Source organism: Dicentrarchus labrax, unplaced genomic scaffold (genome assembly GCF_905237075.1).
Source record: "Dicentrarchus labrax unplaced genomic scaffold, dlabrax2021, whole genome shotgun sequence".
NCBI classification, from domain to species: domain Eukaryota; kingdom Metazoa; phylum Chordata; class Actinopteri; family Moronidae; genus Dicentrarchus; species Dicentrarchus labrax.
The window spans coordinates 21,186,296-21,203,581 of NW_026136715.1; the positions used below are offsets into that span (position 1 = coordinate 21,186,296).

The following is a 17,286-nucleotide window of genomic DNA, read 5'->3' on the forward strand; positions in this document are numbered from 1 at the left end:
TTTTCTCTCCTCCTCCTCTCCTCTCTTTTCTTCTCTCCCCTCATCCTCCTCTCATCTCTCTTTCTAATTCGCTAATATCCTTATCCTCTCCCTCTGCCTCCCTCTTTTACTCTGACATTTTGCCTGCATCTCTGTTAACTCTGATTTCTTCTTTTTCCCCTTATTCTCTTCTCCCTCCTCCTCTCCTTCTCTGCTCTGTCTTCCTCCATTTTACCAACCTCCTCATACATCCTCATACTCTCCTCACTTTTTCTCTCTTTCAAACCCATTTTATGTCCCTATGCCCTCCTTGTGCTACCTCCAATCTCTTCTTTCCCTTCCTGCGAGCATTCGATGGACAGTGACATGCAGTTTGACAGCTACTGAAACTGGCACAAAACCTCATATAATAGAAAAGGAAACTAAACGGTTCTGGGGGGAAAAAAAGATTTTAGAAAATTTTAGAAAGATACAGGGTTGTGATTTTGACATCTCTCTTATAAACTTTCATTCTAGTGCTTAAAATGTTATTGACTGTCCAGTGTTTGCACAGGCCGTCCTATTTTTTATCCTTTTTTTATCGCTCTCACTCCCCGTTTCTTAAAACAGGGGCTGGTCTAGTTGAGGCTAACTCTGTGTACAGTCAAATTAGAAAGACCTTCTCCGTTACGTTTTGGGTCTATTCTTTAGGGTTCTGTTAAGGTGTAATCCTTTTGGTTTAAGGGGAAGTGCCAAGGTTTTTACACATCAAAGTCTGTTTGTAGGTCTTGGGGAGTACAATTGCATATGTGGAGAAAGATGTTTGAAAATGAAAATAAATCTGTGTGTGTGTGTGTGTGTGTGTGTGTGTGTGTGTGTGTGTGTGTGTGTGTGTGTGCGCTCATCAAAAGAAGTGACCTGTTCCTAATCTCTGCTGGATTTCCACTATAGTTTGTATTGTGCCCGTATTGACTAATTTATAGTTTGCTGGGAAAAAACAGGAGGAAATCAGAGCTGAGAGAGGTTCTTTGTTCCCTTTCCCTCTCATTTCACCCTCAACACCCTCTAATTTACCAATCACTCTCTCTCTGTTTTCCATGTTTTTCTATCCCTGCAACACTCCATCCTTTATCATGTCCACCCCCACCCATACTTATTTTCCATTTCTCAGCCTCCTTAGCCCTCCCAATCCATCTCACTCAGTCATCTCACACTGGAAGACTTTCCCTCTCCTCTCCTCTCCTCTCCTCTCCCTGAGAGCTTAGAGCTCTCGGCTAAACTTTCCTCAAGATTTGTTCCTCTAACTTCCTTTCTAGCATCTGTCTGATCATGTCTTTTTCTTCGCCCTACGGGATGAGCCAGCAATCTCCCCTACCCATAATGCTCCTGTCCAAGTGAGGACTGTCTCCTGCACTTCAAAGTACACACTTCAGCACTTCAAAGGCTGCAGTCTCTCTCATACTAAAACCAAGGCCAGATCAATTAAATCCTAATAATACCCAGCAGCCCCCACCACCCCACCACCACTGAGGATGAGGTTCAAATCTGGGTACACAGTGAGGAAAGAACTTCCACTTTGTAAACTCTTGTGTTCCCAAAGAGGTAATTTCTTTTCCAGCTCTGCAGATAAAAACAGGAAAAATAGGACGTAAGTGCAACTTTTGAAATTTTTGGCAAGAACACGTTGCCAAACTTAGTGTAAGTACAATTTTCAAAGCAAAATAGCAGCAAAATAAAGTAACTCTGACAGTGAGAGAACATATGCTAATGCGGTCCTCCTACACAAACTCGGCAAACTTAATGTATATTTTATGATGTAGCTTCACACCAAGCATATTTCTGCAAGAAGTTGGTACTTGTCTAGCAAACAGCTGCCCACTTCCACCACCATCAGACACAGAGCAACATTAACAGTCTCAGGTTCTATCCACCGGATGAAGTCCAGCACTCATTCTCCTTTTAGTTCTTCGTCTAAATCAACTCCTCCCTGGTTCTTCAGCTGCTAAATGTGCCAGCTGGGACGTTAACTTTGCCATTGTGCTGGGTAGGTAGCATGCACTGAACTTTGTAAATGTGCTGTAAAACCAAAAGAATGAGCTAAAAGAGGCTAAAAAACGGTACATGCAAAGCAGTTGGTAACTCTCAGCAACCCCATTCACATTACACATTGTAATTTGGTTTGTTGCTTATACAGAAAATAACAATGATGAGTTTGTTTCAGTGACCAGTAACCATATGTATGATAAAGCAGTTGTAGAAGTTAGTTGACTTGTTTGTCTTCATGTTCCCTGTTGACCCTGTGCTGAGATAGACAGGCCCACTGTAGCTCTGCCCTGTTTTGCTGCTGGCTAGCTGCCATCCTATTACTGCAGGAGTCAAAATCCTCTGATCCCTGCAGTCCATACGCTCACACAAACATAACACACACAAATGCGTGCACAAACTCTTGCAGGAATACACACACTTGGACTGCAAAGATTGTTCTGCTTCTCACTGTGCGTCAGACGTGTAAATTGATGTGCATGCGTGTCCATTTGCATCTGTATGTGTCAGGCAGTAAGTCCCAATGAGTTGTTAAAATTAGCTCTTATGACAGATTTGTGGGTCATACTCTTAAACAACCATGGCACGCCTTTGGTCTGTTTACGTCTCTCAACCACAAAGGCTTCTGCCTCTAAGCCGGCTTGTCACAGTCAGGTTGTCGGTTCAAATCCCTGATATCTGTCTGGGTGAATCCAGGCAGGAAAACCCTCCTTCAGAATAGCACTGAACATAGCACTTAACCTCTATCCACTGCAGTGGAGCAGCTCAAGAGCCAAAAGTAGGAGACGATCTTTAGTGAATACGTGAATTTGGTTAGTAAATAGCTTCAATGTGTAAACTAACTGCAAGCAGAATATCCTTTTTCATTTCATGTAGTACACAAGATACGTTTAACAACTAAGACAGCTTTTAAGTTGTTGGACAACATCTTTGATGAAACTACATAGGTTCTCTGTTTCCCTGCTTGTGTCTGCTTTGCTATGCTAAGCAATTCTTAAATCAGTCTTTCTCCTGAACACACACAGATGAAATTGCAGCCACCGTTGTTTCTCCTACACACTTAGAAGTACAAGCTGTATTCAGTTGGTTACAATCTGCAGCTTCTCCGCTAGATGCCACTGAATCCTACACACTGGACCTTTAAGGCGTACGGTAGCATTTGAAAGTGCTCCTTTGAAGGGTTAAACTGAAATCAGATTAAAAAGCTCACAGAAATAGTTTTCAGCTACGTCAAAATTCATCATCACGGCAGTTTTAAATTCACAACATATGCTGATGCGCTCCTCCTACACATAGCTCCAGCAGAGGAAATAGGTGGGCAGATCAGCCTCATCTGGGTTTTATATCGCCTCTCTGTGAAGAATGGCTGGTCGGCCGGCCGGAGACAGAAAATAGGTAGGAAGTGAAAGAGGTGACGGTGTAATGTGGGCAATAAAACATAATGTGTAAACATTAACACAAACACACACACATACTGTATACAGCCTGGTGCCCACGACTGCCTCTCACAACAAGGTTACATAATTAAAGAGGCTCCACTGTGACGATCAATGAGAAGAGGAGATTTTTAAAATATCGAAACCTGTTTGGGTTGTATAAGCCTCTTCTCCTCTTCTCCTCTTCTCCTCTCTCCTCTCCTTACATACTCTGTCTTCTGTCTGCTCCTTTTTTCTTCTCCTGTAATTTATCCCCCCTTTTTTCTTCCACTTGTTTCTCTCTTAAACCTTTCTTCCTCTCCACCTCTAATTTATTTCTTGCTTATTCTCTCCTTCACTGGTTTTCCACTCCTATAATTCATCCCCTCCTATCTCTCCTCCCCTAGCGTCTTTCCTCCTCCCTCTCTTTACTTCCTCCCTTTCTCTAATTTATTTCTCTATTTCGTTCATCTCCACCTCCACCTTTAATTCATCCCCTCCTTCTCATCCTTTCTCTTCTTTATTCTCCCCTCCCCCTTCCTCTCCTACTGTTGTTGCTCTCCTCTAAATTCTTCTCCTTTCTCTAATATTCTCTCTCCTGCTTTTATTGCGTCCTCTCCTTCATTTTATTTCCTTCTCCTTCTCATATTCTCTCTGTCCCTGCCTCTCTTCCTTCTAACAGTGCTTGTGTGTGTGTGTGTGTGTGTGTGTGTGTGTGTGTGTGTGTGTGTGTGTGAACAGATTTTGTCTGTTTTCTTTCCACACATCACTACCTTCTTACCTTCTTACCCTTCTCATGTGTGGCATTGTGTTTTCATATATTGCTGTATATGTTTATGTTCACAGGCCAAGATTTCATCTAGTAAATGCAGTTAAAATTGCTCACTCACCCTCTCTCAGATCAGATCAGATCAAATCAAATCAAATCAAATCAAATCAAATCAAATCATATTAGGGTACCGTATCATTTCCAAAGCTAAATTACATAGTTAAATGCAATGCATGTCCAATTTAATAATTCAATTATTAAACAAAATTGTTTAGTTTTGAGGATTTTGTTTGACAAGATTTTCTGATCTCAGAAATAATTTTATTTTCAACTTTCTCCTTCATGATTTCTTACTTCTTATTTCAGTTTGGTTCACTTTAGATTATTTTCCCTGACTGGTATGACAGAAAATCTGATTAAAGATATCTGACTTATTAAAGGTCCAGTGTGTAACATTTAGGAGGCTATATTGGCAGTTCATTGGTGTATATTGGTGTATGAATATAGGAGTCATTGTGTTTTTGCTACCATAGAATGAGCCGTTTGTATCCGTTTGTCCGACTTGTTGAACCACAAGGTTTCAGTAGCCTAGAACAGACAAACGAAACACAAGCTGACTGATACGACTGTTCTTCTTTTTGTGTGTTTTGCGACCACTGTCGGATTACATTATACACTGTATACATTGTATCAGTCATTTACAGTATATGTACTATAGTCTACTACAAACACAATACATTAAACAAGGAGGGACATGTGTTTACCTAGTCACGGGGTGGAAGTGGAAGTACTAATACGGCAATATAGAAATAATCAATTACAATAATTGTAAACCTCTATATTGAAAACATATTATCAGAAAAATATTTTATTTTCCAGAAAAAGCCAAATTACTTGCTCTGAAGAAAAAATGGCCCCTGTGAAGATATATTTTTAGACATTTTAATTACTCTATGAATTGTAATTCAGTCCAGTGGATAATTGATGGGGGAGGAAACAAGAAAAAATGTTCTACAGAAAAGAAAAGTTCTACTACACAAATTTGTATTGTATTGCCACAAGCAAAAAATGTTGGGAGCCACTGGTTTGATGTTTAACTGTACATTTTATTTATAAGCTTATTATAGGTTTTTACTGTAAAATCTTCATCTGAAAAATAAGTAATAACTATAGTTGTCAAATAAAAAGTATAATATTAGTACAAATATAAAGTAGCATAAAATTAAAATACGTAATTAAAGTACAAGGCTCTCAAAAGTATTTAAGTACAGTGCCACTGCTACCTGGGTAATAATTTCTGTTACAGATTCTCTCACCTCACCTCTGTTCTTCTTACATCCATCTTGTGTTCAGTATTTCCCAGACACAAAACATTGATGATTGGCCAGCACAAAGCGAAAGAGGAGAGGAGGATGAGTCAGAGAGAAATATAAGAAGAGAGTAGAAAGAGAAAGCAGTCAAAAAAACAAACTGTAACCTAATGGACAAAATTAGAGAGAGGAAACAAAACTGTAAAGAGGAGACCGAGCTCAAGAGGCAGGAATTAAGATGGAGACAGTGAACAAGTCAGTAGTTCTGAAAATAGGGTGAGGAAAAATAGTTCATGTGGGAGGGCTCCTATAAAATCTGCTCTTTGTTGTCATATATAAGTGAGTCCCCTCACGTATGATGACAGAACTGATGCAACCTGCTAACCGAGCTGTGAAACTCGCCACAAAACTCACGCAGTGTTGTTTGGGTTCAAAACTGTTGGTGTAAAAAATAATTAGCATGTCAGGAAACCAGGACGCAACAAAGGGAGGATGGAAGAGAGTCGAACATGGTGATTTGTTCAAAGGAAAGTATATATAAAAGCACTCAGTGTTTGGTAGGAATAAGACTTTCTAAAAAAGAACAATTGTATGTTTCATCATTGCAGGCTGTTATAGGAAGCTGTGTATTCCCTATCATTACACATTCTTTCATGTGTGCTCTCCTGTATTTGGCAGTGCTATATTTTCAGAGGAAGTGCACAGGTCAGCAAATGCTGTGGCTGAGTTTTGAGCAAATTGAGCCATCAGTCATAATCCGTCTGCACCCTGATTGGCTCATCAGAGTGTTTGACCTCGGGCTGAGAGGTATTGCTGCGGGAAAGTTTCATATGATTTACTGTGAGGTTGTCGTGGTGATGATGATTCAGAAAATGCATGGCTTTGTGTCACTTTTTGTGTAGCACAGTCTCGGCTAACTCCCATATTGTGGTGATACGTGGAATATTGGCTGAACACTAAAGGTCCTGTGTGTTGCTTTACCTCAATGAACTATTACCACATTAGTTTTGAGGTATTAACTTTTCCTTACACTATTAACTTTCCTTCTATGAGCACCATAAAGAATTATTTATTTTCATACTTATGTTTAGCCCAGTAGTTCTAAACCTAGGGACCAAGGGCCCACTCTTCACTGTTCACTGTTAATCTGCCAATCTGAAGTCTATACAGTTATGGAACAGTTAAATATTATCAGACAGGGAGACCTGAGACTACATCCTATCAAATACAGGTCTGTGGCCTGATATGTAGGGTATCTGGGGGTCCTTGACACCCAAAAAGATGACAGTTAATGACATGACACAGGACTTTTTATACATCAAATCAAAACCACAAACTTTTCCTAACGCTGACAAAGTGTTGTCGCAGCCTGAATCTGAATTCCCGGTAATCTGGCTTCTGTGCCGTACAAGAATACAGGACCTATGTTACGTTTCCACCAACACATATTTGGCAAAAACATTTTTAGTGCAATCCATCATCAGCAGCGGCACCTGTCTCTTGTCCACCTCCCCTGGTTCTTCCTCTCTTTTTTGTCCTTCTCCTCTCTTCTCTGCTTCCACTTCAAGCCAGTTACATCAGACCCAGCAGGGAGGCATGTTAGAGGCCGAGCTGAGTGACTGTGTGTGCGCATGCACTCATGTGCACGTGTGGTGTCACTCACTTTGCCCATTTCTCCTCTCCTCCACCCAGTGGGCTTCTCTTCTCCCCATTCCCTCCTCCTCTTCCTCCTTCTGCTTGTCATCTCTCTCTCCTTGTGGTTAGCCTTCAGCTACACACGCCTCCTCCATTTTGCATTGATGTGAACCGTGTGACTGTGTGTGTGTGTGTGTGTGTGTGTGTGTGTGTGTGTGTGTGTGTAAGTACGAGTGTATGCATGGTGCAGTAGAGTGCAGCCTAAAGCAGCAGCCAGTGCTAGGGAAGTGTGCGCTCGAGCAGAACAATGGCATTCTGGGTAAAAATAGCCCTCGCTCTGTTGGAGGGAGAGAAAAGGAGACGGAGAGTGACGGGAGGAGAGAAGAGAGGGAGGGTGAGAGCTGAGAGGAAGGGGAAAGATAGAAGTTTAGTGATCATGTAGTGAAGAGAGAGAAGAGAGAGAAACTGCAGGTGCAAATGTGTGAAAAGCAAAACTCAAAGAGGATGAGAATGACTCAGACTAGAAGTGAACTGTAGAGAGAAGTAGAGAGAAGTATTCTACTGAGTATTTTAAATGGAGGGAGTGAGTGACAATAGTGCCATCATTATGAGTCTAATCATATTTAATATTAGATTATATTTGGGATATGATGTTTATGTTGACTGGGACTGGGTGACTTGACTACAAACATTATATTAATATGAACATTTTTCCAATATAAATCTATATGTATTGGATAAAAATTCAATTCAATAAACATGTCAAACCAAAACCTTATTTACACATTTTATTAGCAGAACTAGTGGCATGACTCGAGGACATGGCAATGTCAGTCAATCAGTCCATTTCTTTGGTTCAGACTGAGATATCTCAGCAACTATTGGATGGACTGCCAAGACATTTTGTACAGACATAAATCCTACAAGCTTCTAAAATGTTTACCCTAGCCCCAACAACAGTTCACAGCTTTTACTTATACATTAAAATATCTCATCTACCAGATGGATTGGCACTCATTTTTGTACAGACGTTCATGCTTCCTAGGCGATGAATCCTACTGACCTTTCCTCTGGTGCCACCAGAGAGCGTTTGTGGCTTTGAGTGAAATATATCAGCAACAAATCTGGCACAGACATTGATGTGCCCCTCAGAATTTTGCGAACAGTATGTATAATATGATATGATGAAACTGAGACGACACATTTCCCCTGACAGTTGGAAATCCAGGTTTCTGATCATCTGCATCAGTGTAGACATCTGTGTCTGTCATGTCTGTATCAACTGAGTTCTCTAGCAGCTGAGCATGAACCTGAGCTGAGAACAGATCCTGGCATTATTAGTGCCAGTGGGTAGATCATTAAATCATATTTTTTTGTTTTCCTGACTCACACCTCACAGATTATGTAGATTCCCTCGGGGACAGATATGACAAATATGTCTCATCCATTGATGAGTAATTGTAAAGCCTCTCTTTGGCTGAGGGTAACATGGGGGTTGATCACAGAGGTCAGTTATTTACACAGTTTTGTCATCAGTCAAATCCAGTGGACGGAAGAGATATGGAGCACAATGGATAAACAAAATGCGGGTCCATTATGAAATATAAAAACGACATGAAAAGAAATGTTAAAAGGAGAGTGGACAACACAGTCTGACTGCAGAATTAGGACTGATGGAGCATTTTAGTGAACGTTATTGACAGGAGGAGAAAGAACCAGATTGTTTGTGCTCTATGTAGGTTAAGTGGTGCAGCGATGGGGTACTCTGCGGGACAGAGCAGACACACACACACACACACACACACACACATACTCATGACGTCATCTGTAGGACTGAATGTACTCGGTCTGGCAAAAGGAGGGAATGAGTTCACTTTAGTCTAAAAATGATTCAACAGCCTCACAAGCTACTGTACAGTGTGCTGCTTTAGGGGATGCACACACACACACACACACACACACACACACACACACACACACACACACACACACACAAAGTATTGTTTGATAGGTAAAGGAATAGTTGTGACTTGTTTCACTTCAATGTGTGATGTATGATGAGTGGAGGCTTCATTGTGCTGTGTAGGCTAAGTGGTTGAGTGATGTCACACATACACACACAAAATGTGCTCATACATACACAGATGAAAGTGTGCTACTTCTTTGGAGATAGCTACACACGCATACACATAAAGGGTCAGCATCTTACAGTACATTCTGTACTATAGAGGGCTCTTTTATAATCTTAATTAATAAACCGCAGACCAAAGACCCCTAGAAAAATGTATGTTGTATGTGTAAGAATTTACATTAAGTTGTTAGATGTAAAAACCACATCAGGATGTAAACTCTGCTGGCGATAAATAAGCAGAACATCTATGGGTCATTAAAACATTTGGACAGTCTCGAAATGAGGCCTTAACACAGAGTGATGCAGAGCAAGGTTAACAGCTTTATATGCATACAGAAATATTCCTAAACAATTCATTTCTTGGTGACATTTTCTAGTTTCACAAGAGAAAAAATCAAGAGGGAACTTTTTCTTTAGTTTTTGTTAATGCTGTAATAATTCTGTGTATCATTACAAAGATTTTAATGGTCTTTAACGTGACTGTCTATAAGGAATAAGTACTAGAGTGTGCACCAATCAACCCAAAGCAGCATTTGTCACTGTGGATGGAGTCTTTTGAATGACACCTATTAACAGATAAAGTCTCAAAGGGACTCACTGAAAGAGATAGATAAAGGAGGCTCAATAAGGAGGAGAGATAGGAGAGGTTTGGTGAGTTTTGTGCAGAGAGAGAAAGAGAGTGGATTTGATGAGAGAATCTAAAAGAATAGAGGTGGGAGATGAGAGATGAGTAGAGGGCTGTATCTGTCAATTATTTATTACATTTCATCCCAAAACAACATTAGTTATTCTCCTGGATAGAGAGGGAGAGAGACGGAGAACAGATACTGGCGAGATACTGTGGAGAGATAAGTAAATTTCAATATTACGTATATAAAATGATGGATAACTGGAGAGTTTTTCTAGTTTTTAAATAAACCAATAACTCTCTTTTTCTGTCACTATGTTGTTGAGCTCACTCCTGTGGTTTTCACTTCCCAGAGATCGCCTGTCAATCAAACAGTGTGGGCGGGACTGCTACATTTTGTGAAATTTCTGAAATACAGAGCTCTTTTCTTAGTCTTTTCAGTCATGGTGGCTATCGATGTTCATGCAGTCGTCTGCTTCAGCTCCTTTTGTTTTAAGGCTTAGGTGAAACTCTGTTCATCATCAGCACATGGAAAAAAGTTGGAGTCACGGCAAAAGATAGATTATGTACAATATATGTGTGCATCCCAGTTACATTTTTCATCAGTCAGACTCACAGTGTGTGAAGTGGAGCTGATGTGATGAAAGTAGGGTGTAGCTGTCAGTGAGACTGCCTTTTAGAAAGTACGTCAGCTTAGCTTAGCCTGCTGCAACTCTGACAGCTCAGTCTGGAAATAAGATTTACGGAGTATATACAGTATATGTGTGTGTGTGTGTGTGTGTGTGTGTGCGTGTGTGTGTGTGCAGCTGTCTCTGAAGTCCGCTGTTTAAGTGGAATCGACACATTTAATGTTAAGAATATTAATCATCCCGTTTAACCGTCAATCTTATTTAACCCGAGAAGTTGAATGAGAGCACATCACATCATTTTAGCAGGGAGGAAGGAGAGTTAAATGCCATTTAAGTCACACACACACACACACACACACACACACACACACACACACACACACACACAGAAACACACATTTACCTGGGAGCTACCCAGTGATGCTGTTGAACAGTAATAACCTTCTTGTTGACTTTTTCTTTTTCCTGTTGTCTTGAATTCAAGCCAGCAACATTTCGTTCAAAATATCACTTTATTAGATTTTTTTTACTGTATACAGGCCCTGATTTTTCTACATTGCCTTTCCTCCAGGTTAGTGTTAAAGTGTTGCAACTTTAAAACAGCCTCTTAAAAGCATTAACAATGAGCTAGAAGGAATTTGGAAAGCTATAATTAAATCAAGGAGTGCGTCTTCAAATACATTTTATCAACCATATAAAAGCAATGATATTAAAACAAAACATTTCTGTACTATTGTGGAAAACAGGCTGGTTATCATTAACCGTCTTTGTTTTTGTCCTGTTTGTGTTTCAGAAAAAGGAGTGGTTATGTCTCAATTGCCAGACCCAGCGACTGATGTCAGGAGGTGGTCTCGACGATCCTCCGCTTCCTGTTCCTCATCCGTCCCCCAAGCACCAGCCAATGGGCTCGCCACGTCACCAGGCACCAACCAGTCAGCAAAGCCCCCTCCACAAACCCACCACTCAGCAGGGTCCCAAGCCAGTCCAGTCCCAGACGCAGAAACCACATGCTGGAACTGTCGGTACCGGACCGTTTGCGCCCACTGCTGCCAAACAGCCAACCGACACCAAGACCACAACACCAGCTACGGCTCCAGTACCAACCACAGAAACCCAGAAACAGCCGAAACCCACAGAGGAGAAACCCAAGACCGAGCCTGAGAACCAAACTGCCAAAGAGACCAAACCCTCCCAGAAGAAAGGAGAGCAGATCACACCGATCAAGGATATTAAGAAGTCCAGGCACTATGATGTAAGTTGGATTTTTTAGTAATATTGCTTTAGTCCAGTGTACTACTCTGTATGTTAAGCTATGGAAAAGTACCAAAAGTGAACCAAATAGATAATGCACTAGCAGAGATGCATTGAAAAAATAAAAATACAAAAAATTAGGCCGATTTTCAGTGAATATTCTGTGGAAACCATAGAGTAACATACAGGCCAATGTACCAAAAATGGCTATTTTTAGAATATGTATGCAGGTTAAGTGAGTATGCATGGCTGTTTCAGTGTGGTCCTGCTTCACATTCATATAGTTTTTCCATCAAGCTTGATGAGCTTAATGGAAACTCTTGCTCTTGTTCAGCACCAGATCTGTGTAGATCTTTCCCATGTTGCACCTCACAATACCTCACAGTCTTTACAGCCGCGATATGGCTGTGATCCAGATTACACACAATATGTAAACTACACGACAGGGAGAAAGCACATAGTGAAGCAAGCAAACTATTACACAAACAGATATTGGAGTGAGTGCAGCATCTGGTCCTTTGGGACTGCCCCACACATTTGTACCTGTGTTCAAATGTATACTTACTGTGTGAACAGCCCCAATATATATGTAACTCGCTGTTAAACCTAAACAATAATCTGACCAGGCATTGTGCACGTGGCTGGTCAAAGGCAGGATCTAATGTGATGGCTTCCTTTAGAGTTCCAAGGTTCTGCTCCCCTTCCTTGCTAGCATCTTTTTCCCAAGCTATTCTGACTCAACAGGCTTTCTCATAGACAACTCCTCTAAATGTTGTTTAGTGTTGTAATGTTGTGTAGCTTGATAATGTGTGAACTGCCATCTTGTTCTACTTAATGTGTTTTACCTTTGATCAAAGAAAAATTTTGATTTAAATGTTGTTACTTCTGTAAGTTTGCTTACACATAATATAGCTGTGTTAATCTCATCCATACTTGATGCATACTCATCCATATTTCTGTTGCTATTTTCATCAAGATAGCTAAGTAGCTTGCTCGCTATGTAATTATAATAATAACTTTATTTAAACAGCATAGGGGAGCAGCAATTTAGTAACACAACTGGGAGCTAAACCATAAAGTGCTTTAAAGGTAACCAGTGAAGAGAGGCTTAAACAGGACTGATATGATCTTGTCTTCTAGTATTTCTTGAAAGCAGAGGATTGGTGTGGTGTGAATGTGGAGGTAGCCACAGAGCCAAGATGTTTTGGGACATTCAGCACTTTATTTCTGACGGACAAGATAATAACTGGTAAAAATGTACTTCTTCGTTGGTTTTTAATGGGAAATTAATTTGTGTGTCACCCGCAAAACAGTGGCATCTGATTTTGTGTTTATGTGTGATATGTCCCAGTGGCAGCAAGAAAATACGGAACAACAGAGATCCAAGAATGGAGCCTTGAGGAACATCACAGGTTCTATGGGGTTCTGTGACGTAAACACAAACCTGATTTATTATTATACCTGAACTTCATCAAAGATATTTGTTAGAGATAGATACAAGATATATGTTTATTCATAAAATAAATGGACTCTAAGTAAACAATCTTCTCTAAAGCTATTGATAAAAAAGGCAATTTAGATATGGGTCAAGGCTATGTTTGTGGGTGCCAATCTGGAGTTTTAGTTATTTTCTTTATTTTTCTTTTTATAAAAGAAGAAGTAGATAAATGACTGATTGTTAATGGCTAAGACTTTAGTTTGTTGACTAGAAGGAAGGTTATTTATGGATTTGATGATTTTGAAAAGAACTCTGAAGTTATGGTGGTTACAACGACATTTGGGAAACAGGAGGACCTGGCTTCTTTTACTGCTTTTTTTTTTTTTTTTTCAATTATCTTTTTATTTATTTTTAACATTTCAGTAACATAACAGACAATCAAGGAAATGAGCAAAGAAAAAACAAACAAACAAACAAACAAAAAAACCTAGTACAAAACAAGAAACAAACAACAACAAGAAACAAACGAAAACAAAAACAAAAATACAGCAAATTAAATCAAATCAGTCCATGGTCACAGTTCACAGTTCATCCTTTGTGAATGTTATGTAAACATGCCAAACCCTATTATGATATGGTAGTGTCAGAGGTCCATAAGCGGTTCCCATATCCTTTGGAAGGCATTATTCTTTAGGGCGTATGTGTGTCGTTCCAGTGTTAAAGTTTAATTTAAGATTTGTTTGAACAGATTAAATGATGGGGGTCTTTGTTGATTCCAACTGAGCAAGATGCATTTCTTTGCTATATAGGACATTATGATAATCCTCTTCCTGCATGTGGTGTCCAGTGTCTTGTCCAATTCCATACCAAAGAGGTACAGTGTTGGTGTAATGTCCAGCGGGGTTTCCACAACCTTAACAGTTAGATGTAGCGCCTTCCGGAAATGTTTTAATTTCCTGCATTCCCAAAAAACATGCATAATTGACCCTTTATATGTTTTACAACGATGACATCTGGCGGATGAGTTAGGAAACATTTTACTTAAGCCTAGCGGAGTAAGGTACATCTTGTGCATGAATTTATAATTTTGTTCAATTATTTTATTACAGGACAGTGAGGAAAAAACATTCTGACATATAGTATCCCACTGATCTTCATCAAAAGCACGTCCCATATCCTTCTGCCATATGTTCCTAAGTGGGGTCAAGGAAGAGCTGTAATGGTCCAACAAAGCACTATAAATTACAGAGATTTTTCCTTTTAATGATGTGGATTTCACCAAAATCTCCTCGAGATTTGTCAGCCCCAAAGACAGGCGTTTTTCCCCTTTTAGGGCAAACTTGTAAGTATTTCTAAAGGTCCTGTTTCGGAATTTCATATTCATTCACATTAAGTCTGCAAAGGACTTGAGTGTATCCTCATCAAACAAATGTTGGAATTGATGTATACCATTTTCTCTCCACTTTGCAAACAAGGAACTATCAATAGATGGTGGCAGATCTTGGTTTAATGATAAGAGGGAAAGCCTAGAGATTTTGCCAAAATTCCCACAAAACTTATTTATATCTTGCCAAGCCCGAAGAGTGTTGTAAACTACATATGTTTTTGTTATTTGATGTAGTGTATTTATATTGTTAATGAATGGTAGCAAGGTTGTAGAAATACGTACAAAGTTCTTCTTCTATTTCTATGTCTGGTAATGCCAGTCCCCCTTCTCTCTAGATTTTGTTAAAGTTTTAAAAGCTATTCTTGGTAAGGAATTTTTTGACATAAAAGAGGTTAACATTTTCTTTATAGATTTAAATAATGTTTTATCCGAATAACAGGGCAGTGACTGAAATAAATAACTAATTAATTACATTAATTCGTCCGAGAAATGAGACGGGGAGCATTTTCCAATGTTCTAATTCTTCCTTAACCGTTTTAAGCAATGGAATGTAATTTATGAGGTAAAGATCTTTAAGTTTTAGAGCCACATTCACCCCAAGATATTTAAAGCTGTTCTGAGCCCAGGTGAACGGTGAGATGGTCCTGAGTCTATTAGAAACTGATGAATTAATTAATAAAGCATTGGATTTTGTCAGATTGATTTTATAGCCTGATATTGTTCCAAATTTAGTGATAAGGTCTAATACTGCTGGGATTAATCTCTCGGGGCTGGTTAAGTATAGGATTATATCATCAGCATATAGTGAAATTTTGTTCTTTGTTTTTCCGATATTGATACCAACTATCTCTTCATTAGCCCGTATGGCTTCTGCGAGTGGTTCAATAGCCAAATTAAATAAAAATGGGGATAAAGGGCACCCCTCCGGGCAGCCTTTTACTGCTTTTTGATAAGTGGGCATTTGCTATTTCAGAATTTCATAAGACACCACCAGACTGTCTTTTTTCCATATCTGATCGACTGATCAATATCTGATTGAAATTAAGTACAACTGTGGGTTATTGCTATTTGTAGGTGCACTAGTGAAGGCCTTATGAAAGCTGTAAGGAAACATAGACACTGTCACTGGAATAAATGCACAAAAACATAGTACTATCCAAGGTTGTGATATGTTTGTATTTGTAAAGGAGACAGTATGCAGAAGATTACAGACTGGATTTTTGACAGATTTTAATTTTATTTTCATATCATATGGCATGATATGATATGATATACAGATCTAAATACATATCCATGAACTTGTATACCATTGGATGTTTATGGATGCAGGTCCTTTTTTTGTGGCGGGTGAAAATAATTAAAACTTGAAGGACAGGTTTTATTGAATACAACACAATCACCTCAACCAAGTCTCAGTTAGCACTAAGAAATTATTTGATAATATGAAATCTTGGCAGAAAAGTTATTATTTGAGACCTTCCACAACACAAACATAAACACCACAGAGTCAGAAGGTAGTTGGATATGGAACCTGACTGATTGACAGGGACCAGATTATTAACATTCACTGTGTTACTGCATTTCCAGCCATGGAAACATCACAATTGAATACGTTTACATATGTTTGGGGGATGTAATGTAGGAAGATTGTGTCCCTAATCTTAATCCCACCTACTAAATTCTGACTGGGGATTTGTTTCTCCAACCGGTGGCAACAGCCATTACACGCACAACACCAGACCCACTGGAATCGCTGAAATTGAAGATGTGGGCGGAAATTCTAAAGGTCTGGAATAATGCTAAATCTATATAGGAGAGGGGGCAGAAGCCCACTTGTACATTTTAAAAATGGCAAACATCAGTGACCCGAGCAGAATCAAACCTACGCTTTAGAAAAGGTGATGCATGTGATGCATGGACCATGTGACTGTGTGACTGGAAAAGATTGTGTTGATTGACACCAGAGAAATGTTTTAAATCGCTGTATGACATCCTGCCATCGACCAGCTGCCTGTTGCCACATTAGATTTCCTCCAACGTCTCCTTCAAGGTTTTGAAGGTTGTGTTTAGACTCCAGATGTAAGTAAGTGAATAAAAGTGGCAAAAAAAAGGCCATCCGTGCTACTGTGAATACAGCCTATATTTCATATTTGACTTGAGCTCACATATAAACACTTGTAAAAGTTCATAAAGGTCACTTTGAGCAGATCGGTGAGTTCAGATTAGTTTGACCTATCTTCTAAATATCTCTGTTTCTCACAACACAGTCAGTAAATACAACAACCATTCCATTTTTATGACAATGTTTTAAAACAGTTCTTGCTGGACTCCCTTTTTTTCTGGTAAAGTACATTTTAAATTAAAGTATTTTTTTAACTGTACACACAACACAAATCTCCCATTATTTTCTTATAAATATTTTAGATCTTTTCCTGCATGTTTCTTAGCTGATAGTTTTGTCAGCTAAGACAAAACAAAAAATGGAATACAATGTGCCACCCTTATGCCTTTGTTTATCTGTTTTATTTTCAGTTACATTTAACACTGTTTTAAGATCAAAAGAACAAAATCAGAATTACAGTGATAAGTGAGATACCTTAAGGTTTATAGTGGCACTGGGAGCGCCCATTTATTTCCAATGGAATGGTTTTGAGTTTAATGACATACAGTGTAACCAAATTTAGGAAACAAT

General features: G+C 39.3%; 1 protein-coding gene across 8 annotated transcripts in view; it reads left to right on the forward strand.

Moving 5' to 3' along the window:
* The window catches only part of bsna (bassoon presynaptic cytomatrix protein a), a 157,919-nt gene that overhangs the window by 98,909 nt on the left and 41,724 nt on the right, over window positions 1-17,286 (forward strand). For all 8 annotated transcript variants that reach the window (XM_051424055.1, XM_051424056.1, XM_051424061.1 and 5 more), the window contains one exon: window positions 11,312-11,770. In XM_051424055.1, coding sequence (XP_051280015.1) covers window positions 11,312-11,770 — 459 coding nt within the window. The remainder of the gene's footprint in view (window positions 1-11,311; window positions 11,771-17,286) is intronic.